Genomic DNA, 20962 nt, shown 5'->3' with positions numbered 1-20962 from the left:
TCTCCTGGAAGGCAGCCTAGACCTTGAAATAGGTCATTGTCCTCTTTCATGAGTTCATCATAGACTGTCTCTTCTTCGCTTTCCACAACAAGGAGTCTTTTTACCAGGTTCAGTTTCTTACAGGCTGTTAAACATAATCTGGCCAGTACCTCCTTTGGTACCATGATGAATGCTAGCATGTGCTCTTTGTTTTTGTGTTTCAATTTGACCATGCATTCTCCTTGCACTGGTATATCGATACCTGAATATCCTGTCACTTTCACTTTTGTTCCATACATCTTTGGTCTGGGTCTAATCTTTTTAAAATCAGTCTCTGATATTACATTAATTTGTGCTCCAGTATCCACTTTAACCGAAATGTATATGTAATTCACTTTTAATCTCAACATCCAGACTGTTTTCTTTCTTGTTTTCAGTCACATATACATAGAATTCCGCTATCTTCCTTTCATCTACTGCATGAACCTTCCTTTGTTTCACTTGGTTCCTACAGCAACGGGCATAATGGTTGCTTTTGTTGCACATATTGCATGTGTTACCATATGCTGGACACTTTTTTAGTAGATGACATGGCTTTCGATTGTCCCTTTCATTTATGTTTACTGCCCACGTCTCTCTTACCACTTTGGCATGCTTATTGTTAAACGGTTTATGTCTGTTCTTGCTCACACCAAACATGTTGCATCTAGTTTCACTGAACAGCAGTTTTACCTGTAATTTTACAGTTTATGCAGCCCTACAGAGTGCTATGGCTTTTTCCAGGCCTAGATTTTGCTCACAAGCCTGTCTTTTATCAGCGAGTTGATCAGTCCACCAAATTCACACATTTTGCTTCTGTTTCTCAATTCAGTCCCATACTGTTCAATACTTCCTTCTGTTTTCTAAAACACATGTGTAAAACCTGTGCCTCCCAAATGTCACATCACATTTAGGTAAGCAGTATACCTCTCTGTTCCATTATTTTTTTCCAGTTTCATTTTGTCTCCTTCAGCAGCAAATGTGAAGTTATTATATACCTTCAGGGCTTCATTACCCACAACATGTAAGAAAACTGATGTTTTCACTTTATCACTTTTCTCGTCAGCTCTTACTGCCACTAAATACAACCTAAAATGTTGTTTAAATCTGTTCCAATTTTCCGCCACATTACCTGTCAACTGACGTTTCGCTGGTGGATGTAATCCTTCCATTTTTTACTGTTTTAGCCTTTCCTCATTGATCAGTTATTGACTTTAGATTTTACCTTTTAAAGTATTTCCTTCATTTCATTTCTGATTGCATGTTTCATCTTGTATTCGCATGTGTGAGTTCTTGGACAGCACATGAGGCATGCCATGAGGCTGCAACCTCAATTACAGCTCTGCATACTGTGTGTGTCCTGCTTTGTTTCAGCCCCTGGTGGCAGCCAAGTATAATCAAACAGTAAGGCATTGCAACCACGATCACTATCATTATAGATACTTTCAACCTTGTGCTGTCAGTGCTTCAAACCCCAGATCCATTTGAGTGACAGATACCGTATTGGAACAGAAGAACCTTTGCAAAACAGACTGAAACTGTGTGATGTCAGGCTGTAATGCCCGTGCTTCGTCTCCATAGAAGCAAGTTAGGTGGATGCATCATTGGACTTGCCAAGAGGCATGTGTGGAAAGTCTCTGCATGAACCAGCCATCTGCCCTGGAGGTCAATTAGCAGAGAGTGCGCCTGGAGGAAATTAGCGGCGAGCAGGTGTTTGTCCACTGATGCAAGCGTGAAGGACCATTTGAAAGTGTTGTCGCTGAAACGTACAGGAATCTGCCTTTCACCAAAGGTTCGAATGGTGGTGTTGTTGGCAACTTGAAGGGCAGGGCCTGAGGACTTTATGAATGTTTCAAGCACCGTAGGGGATATGACCTTTATCTCCACAACCATGTCCACGAACACGGCTGGTGGCACCTGCAGGCAGACGCCCCCCAACATTGGTGATAGAAACACCATTTGGGATCGGACCTCTCTGCCTTCAGGCAGGACATGGTCTGCTCACTTGGTGGACTCGACTTGGGCATTGTCCTCGGTGGTGGCCACGAGACACTCTTGAAGGCATCTACTGCCTCACATTTCAAGCTGTAGATGATGTCCACACGTGCCGCAACCTTGCACGGGTCACTGAAATCTACGTCGGCCAAAAGGAGCCTGATGTCCTCAGGCATCTTCTCAAGGAACGCCTGCTTGAACATGAGGCAGGGCTTGTGCCCTTCTGCCAGTGAGCGCATTTCATCCATGAGGGCTGAGGGAGTCTTGTCGCCCAGGCCATCTAAGTGCATGAGCCTGGGTGCTCGCTCGCTTCATGAGAGGCTATACATGCTAACGAGGAGGTTTTTCAGAGCCACATATTTACCTTCCTCTGGCGGCACCTGAATGAGGTCCTTTAATCATGAGGTGGTTTCCTGGTCGAGCAAGCTGATGGTGTAGAAATATCTCGTTGAATCAGAGGTTCTCTGTTTGATCTGGAACTGGGCCTCCTTCCGCTTGGCCAAATCAAGTGTGGGGTCTGTTCATCCAAAACGTCGGCAGCTTCAACGTAACAGCACCTACTGCTGCTTGTTTCAATGTGTCGAGTCTTCAGGATTTGTAGACTCGTTGGGGTCGCCAATGTAGTGTGTTGTGAATGAGCATCTCGCGTGCAACCTTTAAGCACGACTCTGTTCTGTCCCTTATGCACCAGTGCTCGCATCACGATGACACGAGCGCATATGCGCCCATCCGGTCCGTACCGGAAGAGACGGTCCCACGACACCATCCTTGCCATGGCTGTCCCGCTGTCCGCGCGTAACAAGCAGGGCCAGTCGCCGCTGTAATTAAGTGCATCGCCACAGTTCCATACTTCTACAACAACTTCTAGAACATAATTTAAAGAAAAGATCCTGGTATTTGACAAGAGATTTATTATGGGACTTTAAATCTGACGTTTCCAGAAGCAACCCCTTGTAATGATCTGGATTTTGAAACCACACACACATTTTATACTTGCACATAGTGGGAGTTAATTTAGAGTTATTGAAAGATGCTATGTGAAGAATAGTTTAATTAAAAGACTATCTTTTTTTTAAATTTACCATTGTCTGTAGACTTTTCCATTGCTGTTCCTATGCTAGAGCTAGTTAAGGCCTTGCTAGTTCATAACAAGTAACATAACTATAACACTTCATACATGCATCACAAGCACCCATATAGAAACACTTCAACATTAATTTTAAACTCCTAATATAAAGGTACTTACATGGGGTACCGGCAGGTTTGTGGAATAGGCTAAATTAAATACATCTGATTCATGTTTTATAATCTCTCCAGTAAAGTTTGAAATTTCTTTGTCATTTGCTTCAGTCTGAAAGGAAAAATATAAGTTTTGGTAATGAAATGAGCAGTTATCACCCTATTTTCAGCAATGGATTTTTGTGAGACTATTTTTTTCCTTTTTCCCCAATAATTTCCACAGATTGCAGTAATGTTTAAGGATATTTACAAATGTAATGGGACTTCAACTTATCATTTGATGTAGCAAACAATGTGCTCACAAGTGAAGATCTAATAATTTCATACTGACATATAGCTGACTCTAAAGGGAGAGACTAACGACATATATTATGCCTGTAATAAGCTTCCTTTGTTTTTGTACAGGGTGATGATGATGGCATCACGAAGGTCCTGAGGCAGCTTTCCTTGGTCCCAGCAGAGCATGAAAAACTCATGCAGTTTGGTATGCATAGCTTTGCCGCCAGCCTTCCAGACCTCTGGGGGGGGATTCCATCCATAACTGCTACTTTGCCATTTTTCCGTTGTTCAATCACCTTATATATCTCTTCCCGGGTAAGGACCTCATCCAGCTCTAGACTCAAGGGTTGTTGAGGGAGCTGGAGCAGGGCGGATTCAATGGAATCCTCAACATTCATTGGAATGACTTCATCACCAACATCGAAGTACTCGAGCTGGCAGAGTCCGCAAGCATTGAATCCATGCTGCTGAAGACCCAACTGCGCTGGGTGGGTCACGTCTCCAAAATGGAGGACCATCGCCTTCCCAAGATCGTGTTCTATGGCGAGCTCTCCACTGGCCACCGAGACAGAGGTGCACCAAAGAAGAGGTACAAGGACTGCTTAAAGAAATCTCTTGGTGCCTGCCACATTGACCACCGCCAGTGGGTTGATATCGCCTCCAACCGTGCATCTTGGCGCCTCACAGTTCGGTGGGCAGCAACCTCCTTTGAAGAACACCGCAGAGCCCACCTCACTGACAAAAGACAAAGGAGGAAAAACCCAAAACCCAACCCACCAATTTTCCCTTGCAACCGCTGCAACCGTGCCTGCCTGTCCCGCATCGGATTTGTCAGTCACCAACGAGCCTGCAGCAGACGTGGACATACCCCTCCATAAATCTTTGTCCGCGAAGCCAAGCCAAAGAAATAAGCTTCCAGTTTTTAAGTTGTGAATTTGTTGCAATTCATCTCAATGATTCATGTCATCTATGTTGATTAAATATGACAACCATTCTTTGTGTCTTTACAGAAAATAAATCAGATTCAGTGGAATTGCATGACCATCACTACCCTTTTTACACTGAAAAGCTGTGTTACTGCCATATACTCGACCAGTCTCTGGAAACCGGCTTGCTTGTTCACATAGAACAGAAGAAAAGCTGGGTCAGTGAGTCCTTTTACACAGTAAGCCAGCTTCCCAAAGCAAAAGAGGCGAGACATCTAGCAGAGCCCTGCTTCGCCTCTGACACGACCTATAGCCAAAGCGTTCTAAAGGCAGATAATACCCTGCTTGAACCCTCAGTAAAAGGGTAAATGTTATGGATCATAGTTGTACTTCATTTAAAACAAAATAATTCTCTGGTAACTTAGTGACCCAAGGCACAGTCTGTTATTAATCTGAGGTGTGAATCCCTACCTACTACATTTTCAACCAAAAGCAGTAATTGGAGAATTACAGTTAACCACTGTTAAAAGAAAGCAAACCCTCCATCAGATTTTTACTTTGTAACCATTCTGAAGCTATTTATACAGAGAATGTGAAAAGTGGATCTAGCAAAATGGGGGCTGATTATCTCAGCTTGATACTTCGACACTGTCACTTTTTGACTTAGAACCTTACAGCACAGAAGTAAATCATTCAGTCTATCCTGTCCCTGCGAGCACATGGTAAAAGCTACACCAGGAGTTCAACTTTTAGCTCCTTTCCTCCACACTCCAACCCATCCCTGTGATATTTCTCTTTTGCAATTACCATCCTTCTTGGCAGTCTATTTGAAACCAAAATGATTTGATGCAGAAAAAACAATCAAATTTCATCTCTCTTCTAAATGTTTTCTTAATTGCCTTGAAACTATTGTAACCATTCTGTTTCAGTGTTTCAAACTAGATCAGATAAAATAATGTAAATATAAATACTTTAATGAAGGGCTCAAGCCCGTAATGTTGGTTATGTACCCTTGCCTTTGCTACGTAAAGGACACTCTTTGACCTGCTGAGCTTTTCCAACATTTTGTGATTTTACTAAATATAACCGCATTATGCCTAATGCAAAAGTGTACTGAAACGACTTCAGTAAACTTCATAAGCCTCCAAATAATGAATTTGCGCACTTTCTAATTTTTGTGCTCAAATGTGTAATGCTGGATTTCTTAAAGATAAGGAAGCAATATAACTGATTTTATTTTTAGGTTATCTGACATTGAAATGCTACAATCAGTCTAAAATGAAAATATTTGTTGGTCTAATACATAACAAAAATAAACTTATGTCATATTTTAATTGCACTCATACTATGAAATAAATAAAGAATTCCACAGTAAAATGATAACTTTAATGTTATTTTCTTGCATATGTAATTTCTTGGAGGCTGAGATTGGAGGTTATCAAATTTTACAAGTCATGGACATTATTGGTGCTTACCACCATTAGTTTGCAGATGCCAAGGCGAACCTTGCCAGACGGAGTGTCTTTCAAAGCCCGAACAGCCTCCGCCAAAGCAGTATTCTCTATATTTTGGTCATTGACAAAGACGAGACGATCCCCGGGTAGCACCCTGCCATCACATTCTGCAACCCCACCAACCACCAAAGAGCGAATTACAATAACAGTGCGTGTGGGATCTAAAGGATCCTGCAGAGGGAGCCAGAGACAAGGAGAAGTAGATTAGACAAAGCAAGATCTTTTGCAAGCTGAGACAAAGGTATGCAGTACACAAAGCTATCACATTCATGAATCTCACATGCTTTCTGCTTAATCAAATTTAACAAACTTCCAATCCAGAAATATGACATGGAAAAAGGTCTATTTTCAGGGAATGTTCTTAAAACAAATAGATTAACCAATATATATTGATCAGAGTAAAATAGCTTTTAAGAATAGAAGAAAATGCATGCAAGCTTGAGATGCCACTTTACCCACAGAGTATTAACAAATAATAATACAAAACTCAACATTCAATTTGCCACAAACCATGGCAACATCATTGTGGAAATTAACTGCTTTCTTTCAGGAATGATGGGGAAGGGGAAGGGCACAGTTGCCAGCTTCCTTCTATTCGGAAAGGACAGTAAAGTCAGCAAAGAATTACTACATCTTACAGAGGGACAAGTATATGAAACTGAGTGAATAATTAAATTCTGTTGCTAACATTAAGTGCTCATTAAGGTTCTTTTGAGTTACAGTAAGACAGAGTTATTGAAGTTAATAACACAGCAGAGATAAATCAATGATAGCACGAAACACTTGGCTCTGCTGGCTGCCAGCTCTGCACACCATTTGGGAGGACGTGGGGCTTTACCTCGTCGGGACTTTGATGAAAGATCCATGATCTGATTCCTATCCTGTCTCACAATAACAGCTAATAAAACATAGAAATGCTGGAGGAACTCAGCAGGTCTCGCAGCATCCATGGGAGGTAAAAATATATAACCAACTTTTTGGGTGTGAGCCCTTCATCAAGGTATGCATCTTTACCTCCTATGGATGCTGCAAGACCTGCTGAGTACTTCCAGCATTTTTATGTTTTTACTGCAATCTCATCTGCAGACTTTCATGTTTCACTCTCACAATAAAAGTACCCTGGTTTAATGAGAGATTGTGGTAGAAGTCGAAATCAAGTCCCGATAATAAAGTGATATGGAACAAGTGAACAAGTACATTATTGTGTAGAACTGTGTCATTCCTTCAGTCAACAGTATTATAGAGCTAACATGCGTTAGTACATTTGAAATTGACTTTGGAAGATTTTCTGAATGACACACTGAATTACTGATCCATCAGATGAAGATTACACAAGCATTTCCTTAAATGCCATCATTACTGCATGCAAAAGATTATTATGCAAGCCGTGAAAAATTTTTTTTGAATATTCAATTTCTTGAAATGACTTTTTTTAGTTTATTCACTGTGAAATGATTAGCAAAAATAGAGAAAGCAGTTCAAAATTACAACATTGTAGTTGATGAACACAAAGTTGGCTAAGTAACACACAACAAAGGGTCATAGATAATGGTTGGTTTCAGACAAGAAAGATGAATAATGAGATGCCCCTGGGAATCTGCTTTTTCTTCATCTATATTATTGGCAAAGATTTTGAGGTCTATGACAAAATGACATAAATTGCTACAAAACCAAATCCAGTGCTGTAGGAGACAGCAAAGCTTTACTTCCAGATGAATGTAATGCCTTATATACTCGATTTGACCACCAGAACAAAGAGTAACTACTGCACATCCCCATATCCCCTGATGATCCTCTACTGTAAGTATTTGAGAATGACTGCTTTTAGGAGAATTAATCCAAGGAAGGCATTCAGTGCAGACAGAGTACCTGGCTGAGTATTGAATTACTGTGCTGACCAACTTGCCAATGTATTCACTTATATCTTCAACATCTCACACCAACAAGGCATGTGCCAACCTGTTTCAATTGTACCAGTGCCCAAGAAGAATGTGCTTAAATGAAAATCAACCAGTGGCACTCCCATCCAGAGTGATGAAATGTTTTGAGAGGTTGGTGCAGAAGCATATCAGCTCCTGTCTAAGTGGCAACATAGATCTGCTCCAATTTGCTCACTACATCAAAAGGTTTATGGCAGTTGCCATTTCACTAGCTCAATGCCTGGAACACCTGGACAGCAAAGATACATACATCAGGATGCTCTTTATCAGCCACAGTTCAGCATTCAACACCATCATCCCCTGAAAACTGATCAGCAAACTCCAAAACCTGAGTCTCAATACCCCTGTGTAATTGGATCCTGGATTTATCTCCAGACCTCAATCATTGAGGATTGGTAAGAACATCTTATCCCCTCCCACAATCTATTCTTCTTCCTGCCATATAGGAAGAGGTACTGTAGCGTTTGGGTCCTCACGACTAGATTGTGAAAATGTTTCCCCCAAGCCATGAGGCTTCTGAACTCTGGGAACACGGCTAGCATATGACACATGTTATTTATAAAAGGTTTCTGATGTAATTTAGCCATGTAAATAGCCAGCTCCACGGTCCAGAGAAACACTATCTCATTGTCACTGTACACTGCAATGATTAAGGTATGAATGACAAATAAACACTCCATATAGTATTTCAGATGTGGCCTCACTAATACCTTGTACAGTTGCAGTACAATTTCCCTGCTCCTAAATTCAATTCCTCTGTCAATGAAGGCCATTGTTCCATTTGGCTTCCTATAGCCTGCTACATCTGCAAACCAACCTTTTATGATTCATGCATAAACACTCCAAAGTCCTAAGTCCTTCTACATGGCAACATCCTGCAATCATTTTCCATTTAAATCATAATCTGATCTTACATTTTTCCTTCCTTTTATGTTTAAACTATTTTTATTGAGTTTAATATATTAATCCTATGTACAAAGTCTACTAATATAGCAAAAAAGCATGTCATATCATAAACATATCACAAATTAATATAAATGTAATTTAAATCCATCTATATTTGTTGATTAAACATTATTTCTTAAAAATAATTCTGGATAGAAACTGTATGAATTACAATATAGCAGGTCTTGCTCATACACAGAATAATATGTCTATGATCTGGGTCAACCATAATTAAACCTGTATATAATCCATTAATCTAAAAAAAGAATACAAAGGAAAAAAAAACAAAGCTAAATGAATTCTAATCTACTGCCTCCCGCTAATCAAGGTTACCTTATGGAGAAAAAAAAACATATGAATCGAATAGCAACCTTCAGAAACGAGTCAGAGAATCACCGGAGCATCCAAATTACTTAAATCTGCCAATCATGATAATATTCTATGAATGGGCCCCACATCTTTTCAAATTGAAACTTTCTATCCATAATGTTATATATAATTTTCTCCAAGTTTAAATATAACATTACATTATGTAACCACTGTGCATGAGTAGGTGAAGATTCGTCTTTCCATTTCACTAAAATTGCTTGTCTGGCTATCAATGGGCTAAAAGCTAAAACTTTCTCTTGAGGTGTAGACACAAGTATTTCCAGTTTGCCAGATAAAACAAAGAAGGCATGGTTCATGGTTCTATTTTGATCTTAAAAATCATTGATAAATATTTGAAAAATCTTCCTAAATTGGGACACTCCCAAAACATACATATCAATGATGCTTCAAATATTTTGCACTTCTCAAATTATGGATCCACATCTGAATAAAAATGAGATAATTTAAGTTTGGACTTGTGTATTCTATGTACAGCTTAAATTGTAATAAACAATGTCTTGCACAAAATGAAGAAACATAATCAAACTAAGAGCAGAGTACCAGTCTTCATCATAAAATTTTATATTGAGATCACGCTCTCAATCATTCTTAATCCCAGTCATTGAGGCTAATTTTATATCCAATAAATCATTATAAATACATAATATTAAAAGCCACCATGAACAAACTGTAAATTTTAAAATGTATCAAGAACATTTGAGTTTGAGCTGCTTTATAACAATTTTTAAAATTTAGCAACCGTAATCCTCCCTGATCAAATTTCCAAGTTAATTTTCCCAAAGCCATCCTTGGCGTTTTATCATGCCAAATAAATTTTCTTACACTTTTATTTAATTCATGAAAAAACTTTATTGGTATAGGAAAGGCTAATGACAGAAATAAATATTGCAAACTCTGAAAATATTCATCTTTATACAATTTATCTTTCCTATTAAAGTTATTGACAAATCTTTCCATCTCTTCAAATCTTCATTGATATTTTTTGTAATGGTAGATAATTCAATTCAAATAAATTATTTAAATTTCTAGCAATATTAATTCTGAAATATTTAATTTCTTCCTTTTGCCACTTAAACCTCATCAACTGCTTACTTAATGTATAGTAGTCCCCATTATTCATAGGCATCACTTCACTCTTTCCTACATTTATTTTATAACCTGATATCAAACTATATTCTGCCAATCATACATTTATTTTCTTTAATTATATTTCCAGTTCTGTAAATTATATTATAACATCATCTGCAAACAAGCTAATGTTATGTTCTCTATCTTCTATCATAAATCCCTTAATCTCATTATCTCTTCTTATCACTTCTGCCAATGGTTCTATAGCCAATGCAAATAAAAATGGTGATAATGGGCATCCTTGTCTATATGACTTTTCTAATGGAAAAGGTTTAGATATTTGCCTATTCGTGACCACCTTAGCTATTGGATAATTATACAAAGTTCTTATCCAATTTATAAAATCATTTGGAATTCCAAAAACATTCAATAATTTAAATAGAAAGTCCCATCCTAGTCTATCAAATGCTTTTTCCACATCTAAAGCCACCACTACTGTTGGTATCTTCTTTCTGGGCTACATTTAATAAACATAAATTTAATTATATTGTCTGCAGATCTTCTATGTTTAATAAAGCCAATCTGATCCATATTTATCAATTTAGGTAAATATCTGTTAGCTAATAATTTGGATACAATTTTATAATCTGTATTTAATAATGATATCCATCTATAAGAGGATGGTAATAAAGGAACTTTCCATTTTTTTGCAATAACTGTTATTAATGTTGTTTTAAAAGATTCTGGTAAGTCGTTAGAGTCTCTCATTTGATCTAAAACTCCCAAGAAAACAGGAATTAACAACTCCTGAAATTCTTCATAAAACTCCAGAGAGAAACCGTCCTCTCCCGGAGTCTTATTATTTGGCAAAGACATCAAAATATCATATACTTCAACATCGATAAAGGAATTGGATAATTTCATTTTTTAATCAAGATTTAATTCTGGCAATGTAACATGATAGATATTCATCTAATTTTTTTCTCATCCTTTAAAGATAAAAAATCCTAAAATCATCGTTAATTTCTTGCGTTTTAACCATATAACCACTTACAGCACAGAACAGGCCAGTTCGGCCCTACTAGTCCATGCCGTAACAAATTCCCACCCTCCTAGTCCCACTGACCAGTACCCGGTCCATACCCCTCCAGTCCTCTCCTCTCCATGTAACTATTCTTAAATGTAACCAATGATCCCGTCTCAACCATGTCTGCCGGAAGCTCATTCCACATCCCTACCACCCTTTGCGAAAAGAAATTTCCCCTCATGTTCCCCTTATAATTTTCCCCCTTCAATCTTAAACCATGCCCTCTAGTTTGAATCTCCCCCACTCTTAATTGAAAAAGCCTATCCACAATTACTCTGTCTGTCCCTTTTAAAATCTTAAACACCTCTATCAAGTACCCCGTCAATCTTCTACGCTCCAGAGAAAAAAAGCCCTAGTCTGCACAACCTTTCCCTGTAACTCAAACCTTGAAATCCTGTCAACATTCTCGTGAACCTTCTCTGTACTCTCTCTATTTTGTTTATATCTTTCCTATAATTTGGTGACCAAAACTGTACACAGTTCTCCAAATTTGTCCTCACCAATACCTTGTACAATTTCATCATAACCTCCCTACTCTTGAATTCAATACTCCGATTTATGAAGGCCAACATTCCAAATGCCTTCTTCACCACACCATCTACCTGAGTATCAGCCTTGAGGGTACTATTTACCATCACTCCTAAATCCCTTTGTTGCTCTGCACATCTCAATAGCCTACCATTTAATGTAAATGACCTATTTAGATTTGCCTTCCCAAAATGTAACGTCTCACACTTATCTGTATTAAATTCCATCAGCCATTTCTCAGCCCACACCTCCAGCCTTCCTAAATCACCTTTTAATCTACGGTAATCTTCCTCACTGTCCACAACACCACCAATCTTTGTATCATCCGCAAACTTGCTTATCCAAATCTCCACCCCTACTTCCAGATCGTTAATATATATAACAAACAATAGTGGATCCAGGACCGATCCCTGAGGAACTCCACTAGTAACCGGCCTCCAATTGGACAAACAATTTTCTACCACTACTCTCTGATACCTCCCATCCAACCATTGCTGAATCCACTTCACTACCTCCTTATTTATCCCTAATGCCTCCACCTTTTTTCCTAACCTCCTGTGGGGAACTTTGTCAAAAGCTTTACTAAAGTCTAAATAGACAACATCCACAGCTTTCCCTTCATCAACCTTTTTTGTAACCCCCTTGAAAAACCAATCAGGTTTGTCAAGCATGATCTACCCCTGACAAAACCATGCTGATTACTCCCTATCAATCCCTGTACCTCCAAATATTTGTAAATACCATCCCTCAGAACACTTTCCATCAACTTACCCACCACAGACGTCAGACTCACGGGCCTATAATTCCCAGGTTTACATTTGGACCCTTTCTTAAACAGCGGAACCACATGCGCCTCCCTCCAATCCTTTGACACTACCCCCGTGAGCAGTGACATCCTAAATATCTCTGTTAATGGCTCCACTATCTGTCCACAAGCCTCCCTGAGTGTCCTTGGGAATATTTTGTCTGGTCCCGGAGTTTTATCCACCTTTATCTTTTTCAAAACAGCCATCACTACCTCCTCGGTTATCCTTATATGCTTCATGACCCCCCCCACTATTTTTCTTTACTTCAACTGGTTCAATATTTTTTTCCCTAGTGAATACCAAGGCAAAGAAACCATTCAAAATTTCCCCCATTTCCTCTGACTTCTCACTCAGCCTACCTTCGCTATTTACAAGGGGTCCAATTTTATCCCTCACTAATCTTTTACTTTTAATGTATCTATAGAAACCCTTTGGATTTATTTTTACTCTGTCTGCCAAAGCCTCTTCGTGCCTTTTTGTGGCCTTTCTAATTTCTTTCTTAAGATTCCTTCTTCACTCCTTGTAGTCTTCCTTCAAACTCTCAGCTCCCTGCTCTTTATACCTCTTGTACACCTCCCTTTTTCTCCTAACCAAATTTCCAATATTCCAATATTCCTCGAAAACCAAGCCTCCCTATGACTTCCAGCCTTTCCTTTGATCCTCACCTGGACATATATGTAATTTGACCAGTTTCACTTTTGTTGCTATTATTGTTCTTGACAATTGCTCTGCTTTGAGTTGCCATGCTAAAACTTGGGCTCTATCACCTAATTCATAATATTTCTGTCATGTGTGCAGTACATCTCTTTCTACTTTATAAGATTGTGCTATATTAAGTTTCAATTTTTTTTGATACCAATAATCTTCATCTCTCTTCATTTTTATGAACATGCAATTCCTTTTCTAAATACAATATATCTGTCTAATTGATCTACTTCTTTCATATATTCCTTCTTTATTTTAGATGTTTAACTTATTATTTGTCCTCTTAAATAGGCTTTCATAGAGTTCCATATAATAAATTTATTTGCTACTGAGTGTTCATTAATTTCAAGAAAAAACTTTAACTGTTGTCTCATAAATTCACAAATGTTCATCCTCTTTAAATGTACTGTATTAAATCTCCATATATAACCTACATTTTGTTCTTCTTCCAAAGCAATTGACATCACTAAAGGTGAATGATCTGATAATATTCTTGTTTGATATTCAATCTTCTGAACTCTAGCTTGTAATTGTGTAGAGACTAAAAACATATCAATATGTGATTGTCTTGTGTCTAAAAGAATAAAAAGAATAGTCCTCATCATTAGGATGATTTTTTTCTCCAACTATCAATAAGTTTCATCTCATTCATTAAATCTGTAATGATTTTAACTATTTTATTTTTAACAATATTTCCACCTGATCTATCTAGTTTTGAATCAAAAGTAAAAGTAAAATCTCCACCCATTATTATTTTCCCCTGGAGACTTGATAATTGTATGCAGCTTAGTTTAGTGAAAAAGTGAAAACATTTTGGGAAGATTTGAATATATTATTGGGCCAAATTATGAATATACAGATACCAAAATATCCCAGAATATTTTTGCTTGGTGGTTTATATGACAATGATACTAAATTGAAGTTAGACAAATATCAACAAAAATCTTTGAATGTAGCAATAGCGATGGCACGGAAATGTATGGCAGTAACATGGAAGTCAGTTAATTTTATGCAGTTGGAAAAGATTACATAATTTAAGAAATCAACCTGAGATTTTTTGTATGATTTGGAAACCGTATATGGATTTCATTAGTAAGGGTCCATCCACAACACCCACTTCTCCCAATTAATATGTACATGATAAAATAATATGTTAGGAATATATGAATAGCTGTTTTCTCTTTATTCCCTCTTTTCTTCTCCTTTGGGAGGAGGGAGGGGGGTACATATTTTTAAAAAAATATATATCATTTTGTACCGTTTTTATTATATTGTATTGTTATATGATGAAGAATTTATATGTGTGTTTTAATGCAAATGAAAAATAAAAATATTTGGACAGAACAAAATGTCTAAATTGTATATAACTAAAGAAATGCCATAATAGAAAGATTAAATTTACTGACAATTGTTCAAAGAAGGCAAAGATATCTTGAATAAAAAAGATCGTTATAACTTTTTGTACCTCTGTATCATTCCTAAAGACCGGCATCTAATACAGAAGGGTGAAAAAGATAGTAATCTATAATGAGACCAGCAAGAGAAAAATTGATATAACCAAAAAATTTCCTAAATTGAGCCCATATTCTCAATCTATTTCTCATTATCGGATTATATGTCAATTTAGAAAAGGAAAAGGGTAAAATGGAATCTAAAATTAACGACATAGATGATTTTTTAGAAAACTTCAGTTCCATTTCTACCCAAGAATGATTCACTAATTTATCAAAATATAATAATAATGATAATAGTAAATTACATATAATAATCACCCAATAATAAGAATTAAAATTTGGAAGTGATAATCCCCCATTCCTTTTAGTTCTTTGAAGAGGGGCTTTATTTATAACTGGTTGTTTCCTCTTCCATATATATATGTGGAAATAACTGAATCTAATGAGTTAAAGAAAGATTTAGGAATGAAAATTGGTAAGGCTTGAAAAAATAACAGAGATTTAGGTAAAATTGAATTGAAATGTCCAATCATTTATAATAGATAATGGTGACCATGCCAATAATAATATTTTAATCTTATTAAGTAATACTAAGAAATTTTCTTTCAATAAATTTTTATAACCTTTTTGTAATTTTTCCTTCCAAAGTGAATAACCTCACATTGTACTCCATATGTCCGACCCTTGCTCATTCACTATCTATATCTCTCTGCAAACTCTCTGTATCCTCTGCACAATTTAGTGTCATCAGCAAACTTAGATCACTACACTCTGTCTCAAAAAACAACCCCTTTCCATTCTCCCCATCACATGTCTGATGCCCTCATACTGATTCTGGCTTGTATTAGTTTATGGGAATGTACTCATCCCCCTGCCCCCACAACCACCACCATTTTGTTCAGGTGACTGTCTACATTTTGTTCATATCTTGATGAAGGGCTCAAGCCCAAAATGTTGGCTATGCATTGCTATATAAATTCCAAATAGAAGAAACAGTTTTAGAAACCCATGGCCAATTTTGTAGTAAACCCTTATGATGAGAACTGAATAATGATCATTCTTCAAAGTACAGTATGTTGGAGCTTTACTGTAAATTCTGTCTATGAATATGTTGGAATTGCCAATTGACATGCATGAGTGCCATGATTGAACAAAGTGCACCACGATGCAAGGCAAAGACTGAGGACAGACATTCCAGCACAGGCCGGCAAGCTCCACGTACACCTTTCATACTTAGTGAAGCTGGAACAAATCTTTAGAGGTGTTGAGCACATATTAATGATGCATAAAAATATTGTCTGATCTTTTTGACCCAGTATTTAGAATAAAGATGAAAAAATTGCTGATATTTAAAAATCATATTTCAAATTTAGTTTGAGAAATGATCTTTCATTTAATACTAAATTATTCCTGTGAAAATAAAGAATGACCTTGATTTGGAAATATAGTAAAAAAATCAAATTCTACAGTAAAAGACCTTTTGAAGATGCTAAGTTACTGCAATTCATTTTCCCTCTTCTCAGGACGAAACGATTTTCAAATCTATGCAAGTTCCATCAATAAGAACAGTAATTACGTTCCTTCCATCCGAATTAATGACTTTGAACTGTACATTTAACATGTCAACACAGGATAGAGAGCATAGAACAGAATAGCACAGGAACAGGCAATTCAGCCCAAGACATCTGTGTCGACCATAATGCCAATTTAAACACTACATTTGCACGTAGTTTATCTCCTTCCATTGCTTGATCCGGTATCTATCTAAATGTCTCTTAAACATTGCCAATGTATCTGCTTCCATCACTTCCCCCGGCAGCATGTTCCTAAAAAACTTTGCCCCGTAAGTCCCTTCAAATTTTCTTCCTCTCATCTTGTAGGTATACCCTCTAGCATTTGACATTTCTACCAATTAATCATATTGACTCTTCTCATAATTTTCTCGTAATTAGGTTCTGATATTCCAGAGAAAATCATCCAGATTTGTCCATCCTTATAGCTATGGTAAAGCCCTTCTATCTCTTCTTATAACCAAAGTGTTGTATACCCGCAACATGATGTCCCAACTTATATACTCAATTCCCTGACTGACAAGTGTGCTCTAAAGCCTTCTTTAAAATCTTATCTACTTGTCTTACCACTTTCAGAGAGCTATAGACTTGCTTCCCAAATTCCAACACATCAATGCTCCTATCTTTCTCTGACATTTGAACTCCCAAAGTGCAACACCTCAAACATTAGACTTTGAGACTCTTAGACAGATAGACGGATGAAAGGAAAATAGAGGGTTAGGGGGTAAGGAGAGTTTAATACTTTTTTAAAGGAATATATGGGATGGCATAACATTGAGGGCTGAAGGGCCTGCACTGTGCTGCATTGTTCTATGTTCTATTATCTCTGCGTGCATCTCTAATGTCGATATCCTGCTGAATCTGTTGACAATTGTCCTCAATATTCACAATTCTGCCAAATTTGTATCATCTGCAAATTTACTAATTAGCCCACCTACATTTATGTCCATCACAAATAGGGTTTCAGGTACTGATACTTGAGAAACACCTTTCCCACTACTCATTGTCTTCAATGGCCAAGAAAATTTTGAATCTAATTTATCAAGTCTCAGTGGATTAGTCTACTATGAGGGACGTTGTTGAGAAGTATAGCACGGAAAGTATACAGATATTCACTGCCCTACCTTCTTCAATGATCTTTGTCACCTCTTAGAAAAAACCCAAGTCAAATTTGTAGGACATGACCTACCCTACCCTATCCTACACAAAGTCTTGCCGACTATCCCTAGTAAGTCCTTGCATTTCCAGATCCATTAGCTCTTATCCCAAAGAATCTTCAATAATTTCCTTCCCACTAATTGGCCCAGAATTGCTGGAAAATCATGACATGATTAATGTGCACATGGTTATTTGTATGTATAAGACACAAAGATTTATGGCAAGAAAAAAAGTATTAATCTGCAGGAAATGCAGAATAATTTCTGTCGCTAATTTTATGTTAATCTTCTGAGAACAGCTACTTACATGTTTGAAGAAACTACTGCATTTATACTGCTAAAGCAAATAAAAAAAGTATTTCAGGAAGGTATATATGTAAAACTTATTGACATAGAAATCCCTTTAACAAGAAGATTTATGCTCCAAGCATGTCACTCAATCTTTTCACCTGAGTCTGAAAACAATTGGAACTGTAAAGGCTCAAGCCAGCAGTTAGCAATTATTCTTAGAATTTTCTAAAATCTTGGTCATCGGAAATCTTATATTTTGTTTATTTTTCTTTTTTTTTCCCTTCTGCTCTCTTCCAACTGATCTTTCCAACCTACTTCCCATCCTACTTTTAATGCACCCAACGTCATCGAACATCCTATTTCCCTCCTTAAATCTCATCAGTTAAAATTTCTTGTCATCAGTGTTTTAACAAAGTTCCAGATGACCCATTATCAGCCCGTACTTCCAGCAATTTGCGTTGCAAAGAAAAATGTTGAGGTGAAGAATGATGAAGAAATTGCACCATTCTATGTACAAACCAGGAAATTCCACCCCATACCAATTACTGATCACAACTCCAATTACTGAACTTAAAGCCCGAGGTAAAACAGTTGAAAAATCAAAGTAGTCTGTTGTAATTGCACCTTTAGAAAGTTCAAAAAATTGTCAATAATGTGCACAACTGATAATAGCAGTTTTATTTGTCAAACATATTTAATCTTAATAGAAAAAAATGAAGTAGTTTCTGAAAAGTATCTGAATAAAGCTTGCAAATATTCTTTAAATATTTGTTTTAGTAAATGTAATACGTTATTATTCAGCTGTGAAATAAAAAAAGGGAAGTACATATGTTCCATTAAACAGCTGGTGTCAATCTCAGTCTCGAGAGCCTGGGGAAAATAACTGTTTACAGAAAGGCAGCATTTCATTTGGCAGCATGCAGTTACATGCAAATTTCATCATCATTAAAAAAAATACTTTATCCTGTGGTAAAAAATAAATGCAAAATTGATTTGAAATATCTTACTATACTGACTAGTGCTGCAGAAACTAAACATTTTTCAATCTATGTTAGATTATTGTGAAAATACTCTACATTTGCAGGATCTTTAGATAAAAAAAAATTATGGCAGATTTTTAACTGAGATTAAAATGAAAATAAAGCAAAATCGTAACTTCTATCAGTGGTTAGTTTCTAATTCTAAATGTATGTCTAGCTTCACTAGCTCATATATTGATAATGTTATTCCTAAAAGTTATCACATGTTCTATTCTCTTTCAGCTTTTCCCCTTTATCATGTTATAACAATATTTTGTAAAGTTTGATTCACTAATCCGAGATATTGTAACGATTAAGGATTCGTTGTATGATCAAATGTATTTATTGTTCCTCATTTTAAATAACTTTCATTTTATTTGTTATAACTGTAAACATGAAAAATATCTTCATGTTTGAACATTACACAGTCGGGTCCAAAAATTAGATTTGAATACAGCAATTTAAACCTTAGGCTTAAAATAAATTGGAACTTCACAAAAATAATTCTATAAACAAAGTGAATAAGGCAACGTTAATCAAATGTGCAGCTGACTTCATTGTTATGATCATGTTGTAAAAGCTAAAAAAAAAGTTAAGCATTTGTGAACATACTAAATTAGACAAACAACCAAAATTTGCATATACCTCCCTTAATTTAATGCCTGCTATTCAGATATATCATGAGAAATGGTAAAAAGGCACTTTTCCATTTAGAGATGAGTAGAGACACCCCCCCCCCCAAACATAAAACTTTAAACAAAAACTTTCAATACTTCTCCTGAATTAACACCATGAAGACACAAGAGACTGAAAGATGTTGGAATCTGGAGCATAAAGCAAACTGCTGGAGGAACTCAGTGTGTCATGCACCATCCATGGAAGGGTGCATTTTAGGTCAAATCTTGTCCACTCTGCCATTCTATCATGAGCTGATCTATTCTCCCACTCACCCCCACTCCCTTGCCTTCTCCCCATAATCTTTGATACCCTGAGGGAGCAGGAAGGATGGAACTGAGAGACAAGAGGAGGGAGAGCAATTGGTGGAAGGAGAAGAAGAGCATGACAAAAGGCAGATGGAGCCAGGAAATTGCTATCAATTTCAGAATGGACTGGATGGTGCTAGATCTAGCCCACTAACTGAATTTGTCAACTAAAATCATTGTTTTTTTTTCATAAAAACAACTCTATATTTAATTTTTATGTGCTGTTTTGTTTTGTCCTTTTCATCCACTGAGTTCCTATCACATACCTTTCCTTTCCAACTCCATTTCATCCCTTGTCCAGTGCACAAAATTGATGGAAAAACTCAGCAGGTCCAAAGGAAAACCAAAGACAGGCCTGTGTCCTTCTTCAGGAATGCCATAAATTAGGCAGAGATGAATATGGTGGGGGGAGGGATGGTGGTGGAGTACAGGCTAGCAGAGGATGAAGAAAGATAGCTCATAGGAAAAGGAAAGGAAAGGGGCTGGCGAGCTGTATGAATGTAGATAGAAGGATGTGGGAAAAATTGGAGACCGAGGGAGAGGGTGCCATCTAGTTGAAGGCAGCATAGATAGAAAATAAGGTGATGTTCCACCAATTTACAAGTGGCCTCAACAATGGGGTGTGGTATTGAAGTTATTGGTCACTGGGAGGTCCCTGCTGTTGCAGCAAACAGAGCAAAGGTGCTAAATAAAGTGATCCCTCAGTTTGCATCCCGAGAATACCTGAGAAGGCCGCCAGGAGCATCAGATGCAGTAGGTAACCCCTATAGATTCAGCATTGATGTTTTGCTTCAATTGGAAGGACTGTTTGGGGCCCAGAATGGTAGTGACGAAGGAGGTGCCAGTGTAAGAGTAGCACTTCTTGCAGTCACTGGGGTAGATGCCAAGGGTTGGGATAAGTGGACAAAGAAGTTGTGGAGAGAGAGAGATCCATGCAGAAAGCAGAGAGAGGAGGGAAAATTAAGATTTTCTAGGAGTAGGATCCTGGTAGAAATTGTGAAGAGCAATATGTTAGATGCAATCCTGGCCACCCATGTGTCCAAATTC

At 37.3% G+C, this 20962-nt stretch overlaps 1 protein-coding gene across 10 annotated transcripts in view; it reads right to left on the bottom strand.

Annotated features, from left to right (window-relative positions):
- patj (PATJ crumbs cell polarity complex component) overlaps nt 1-20962 on the bottom strand; it is a 307050-nt gene that overhangs the window by 189070 nt on the left and 97018 nt on the right. For 9 of the 10 annotated variants that reach the window (XM_069938547.1, XM_069938545.1, XM_069938548.1 and 6 more), the window contains 2 exons: nt 5933-6142; nt 3260-3364 (listed from right to left, as the gene is read on the bottom strand). In XM_069938547.1, the coding sequence (XP_069794648.1) occupies nt 3260-3364; nt 5933-6142 (315 nt within the window). The remainder of the gene's footprint in view (nt 1-3259; nt 3365-5932; nt 6143-20962) is intronic. The other variant, XM_069938554.1, reaches the window with a different exon arrangement.

This window comes from Narcine bancroftii, chromosome 5, assembly GCF_036971445.1.
Source record: "Narcine bancroftii isolate sNarBan1 chromosome 5, sNarBan1.hap1, whole genome shotgun sequence".
NCBI classification, from domain to species: domain Eukaryota; kingdom Metazoa; phylum Chordata; class Chondrichthyes; order Torpediniformes; family Narcinidae; genus Narcine; species Narcine bancroftii.
This window is presented reverse-complemented; position numbering and strand designations above follow the sequence as displayed.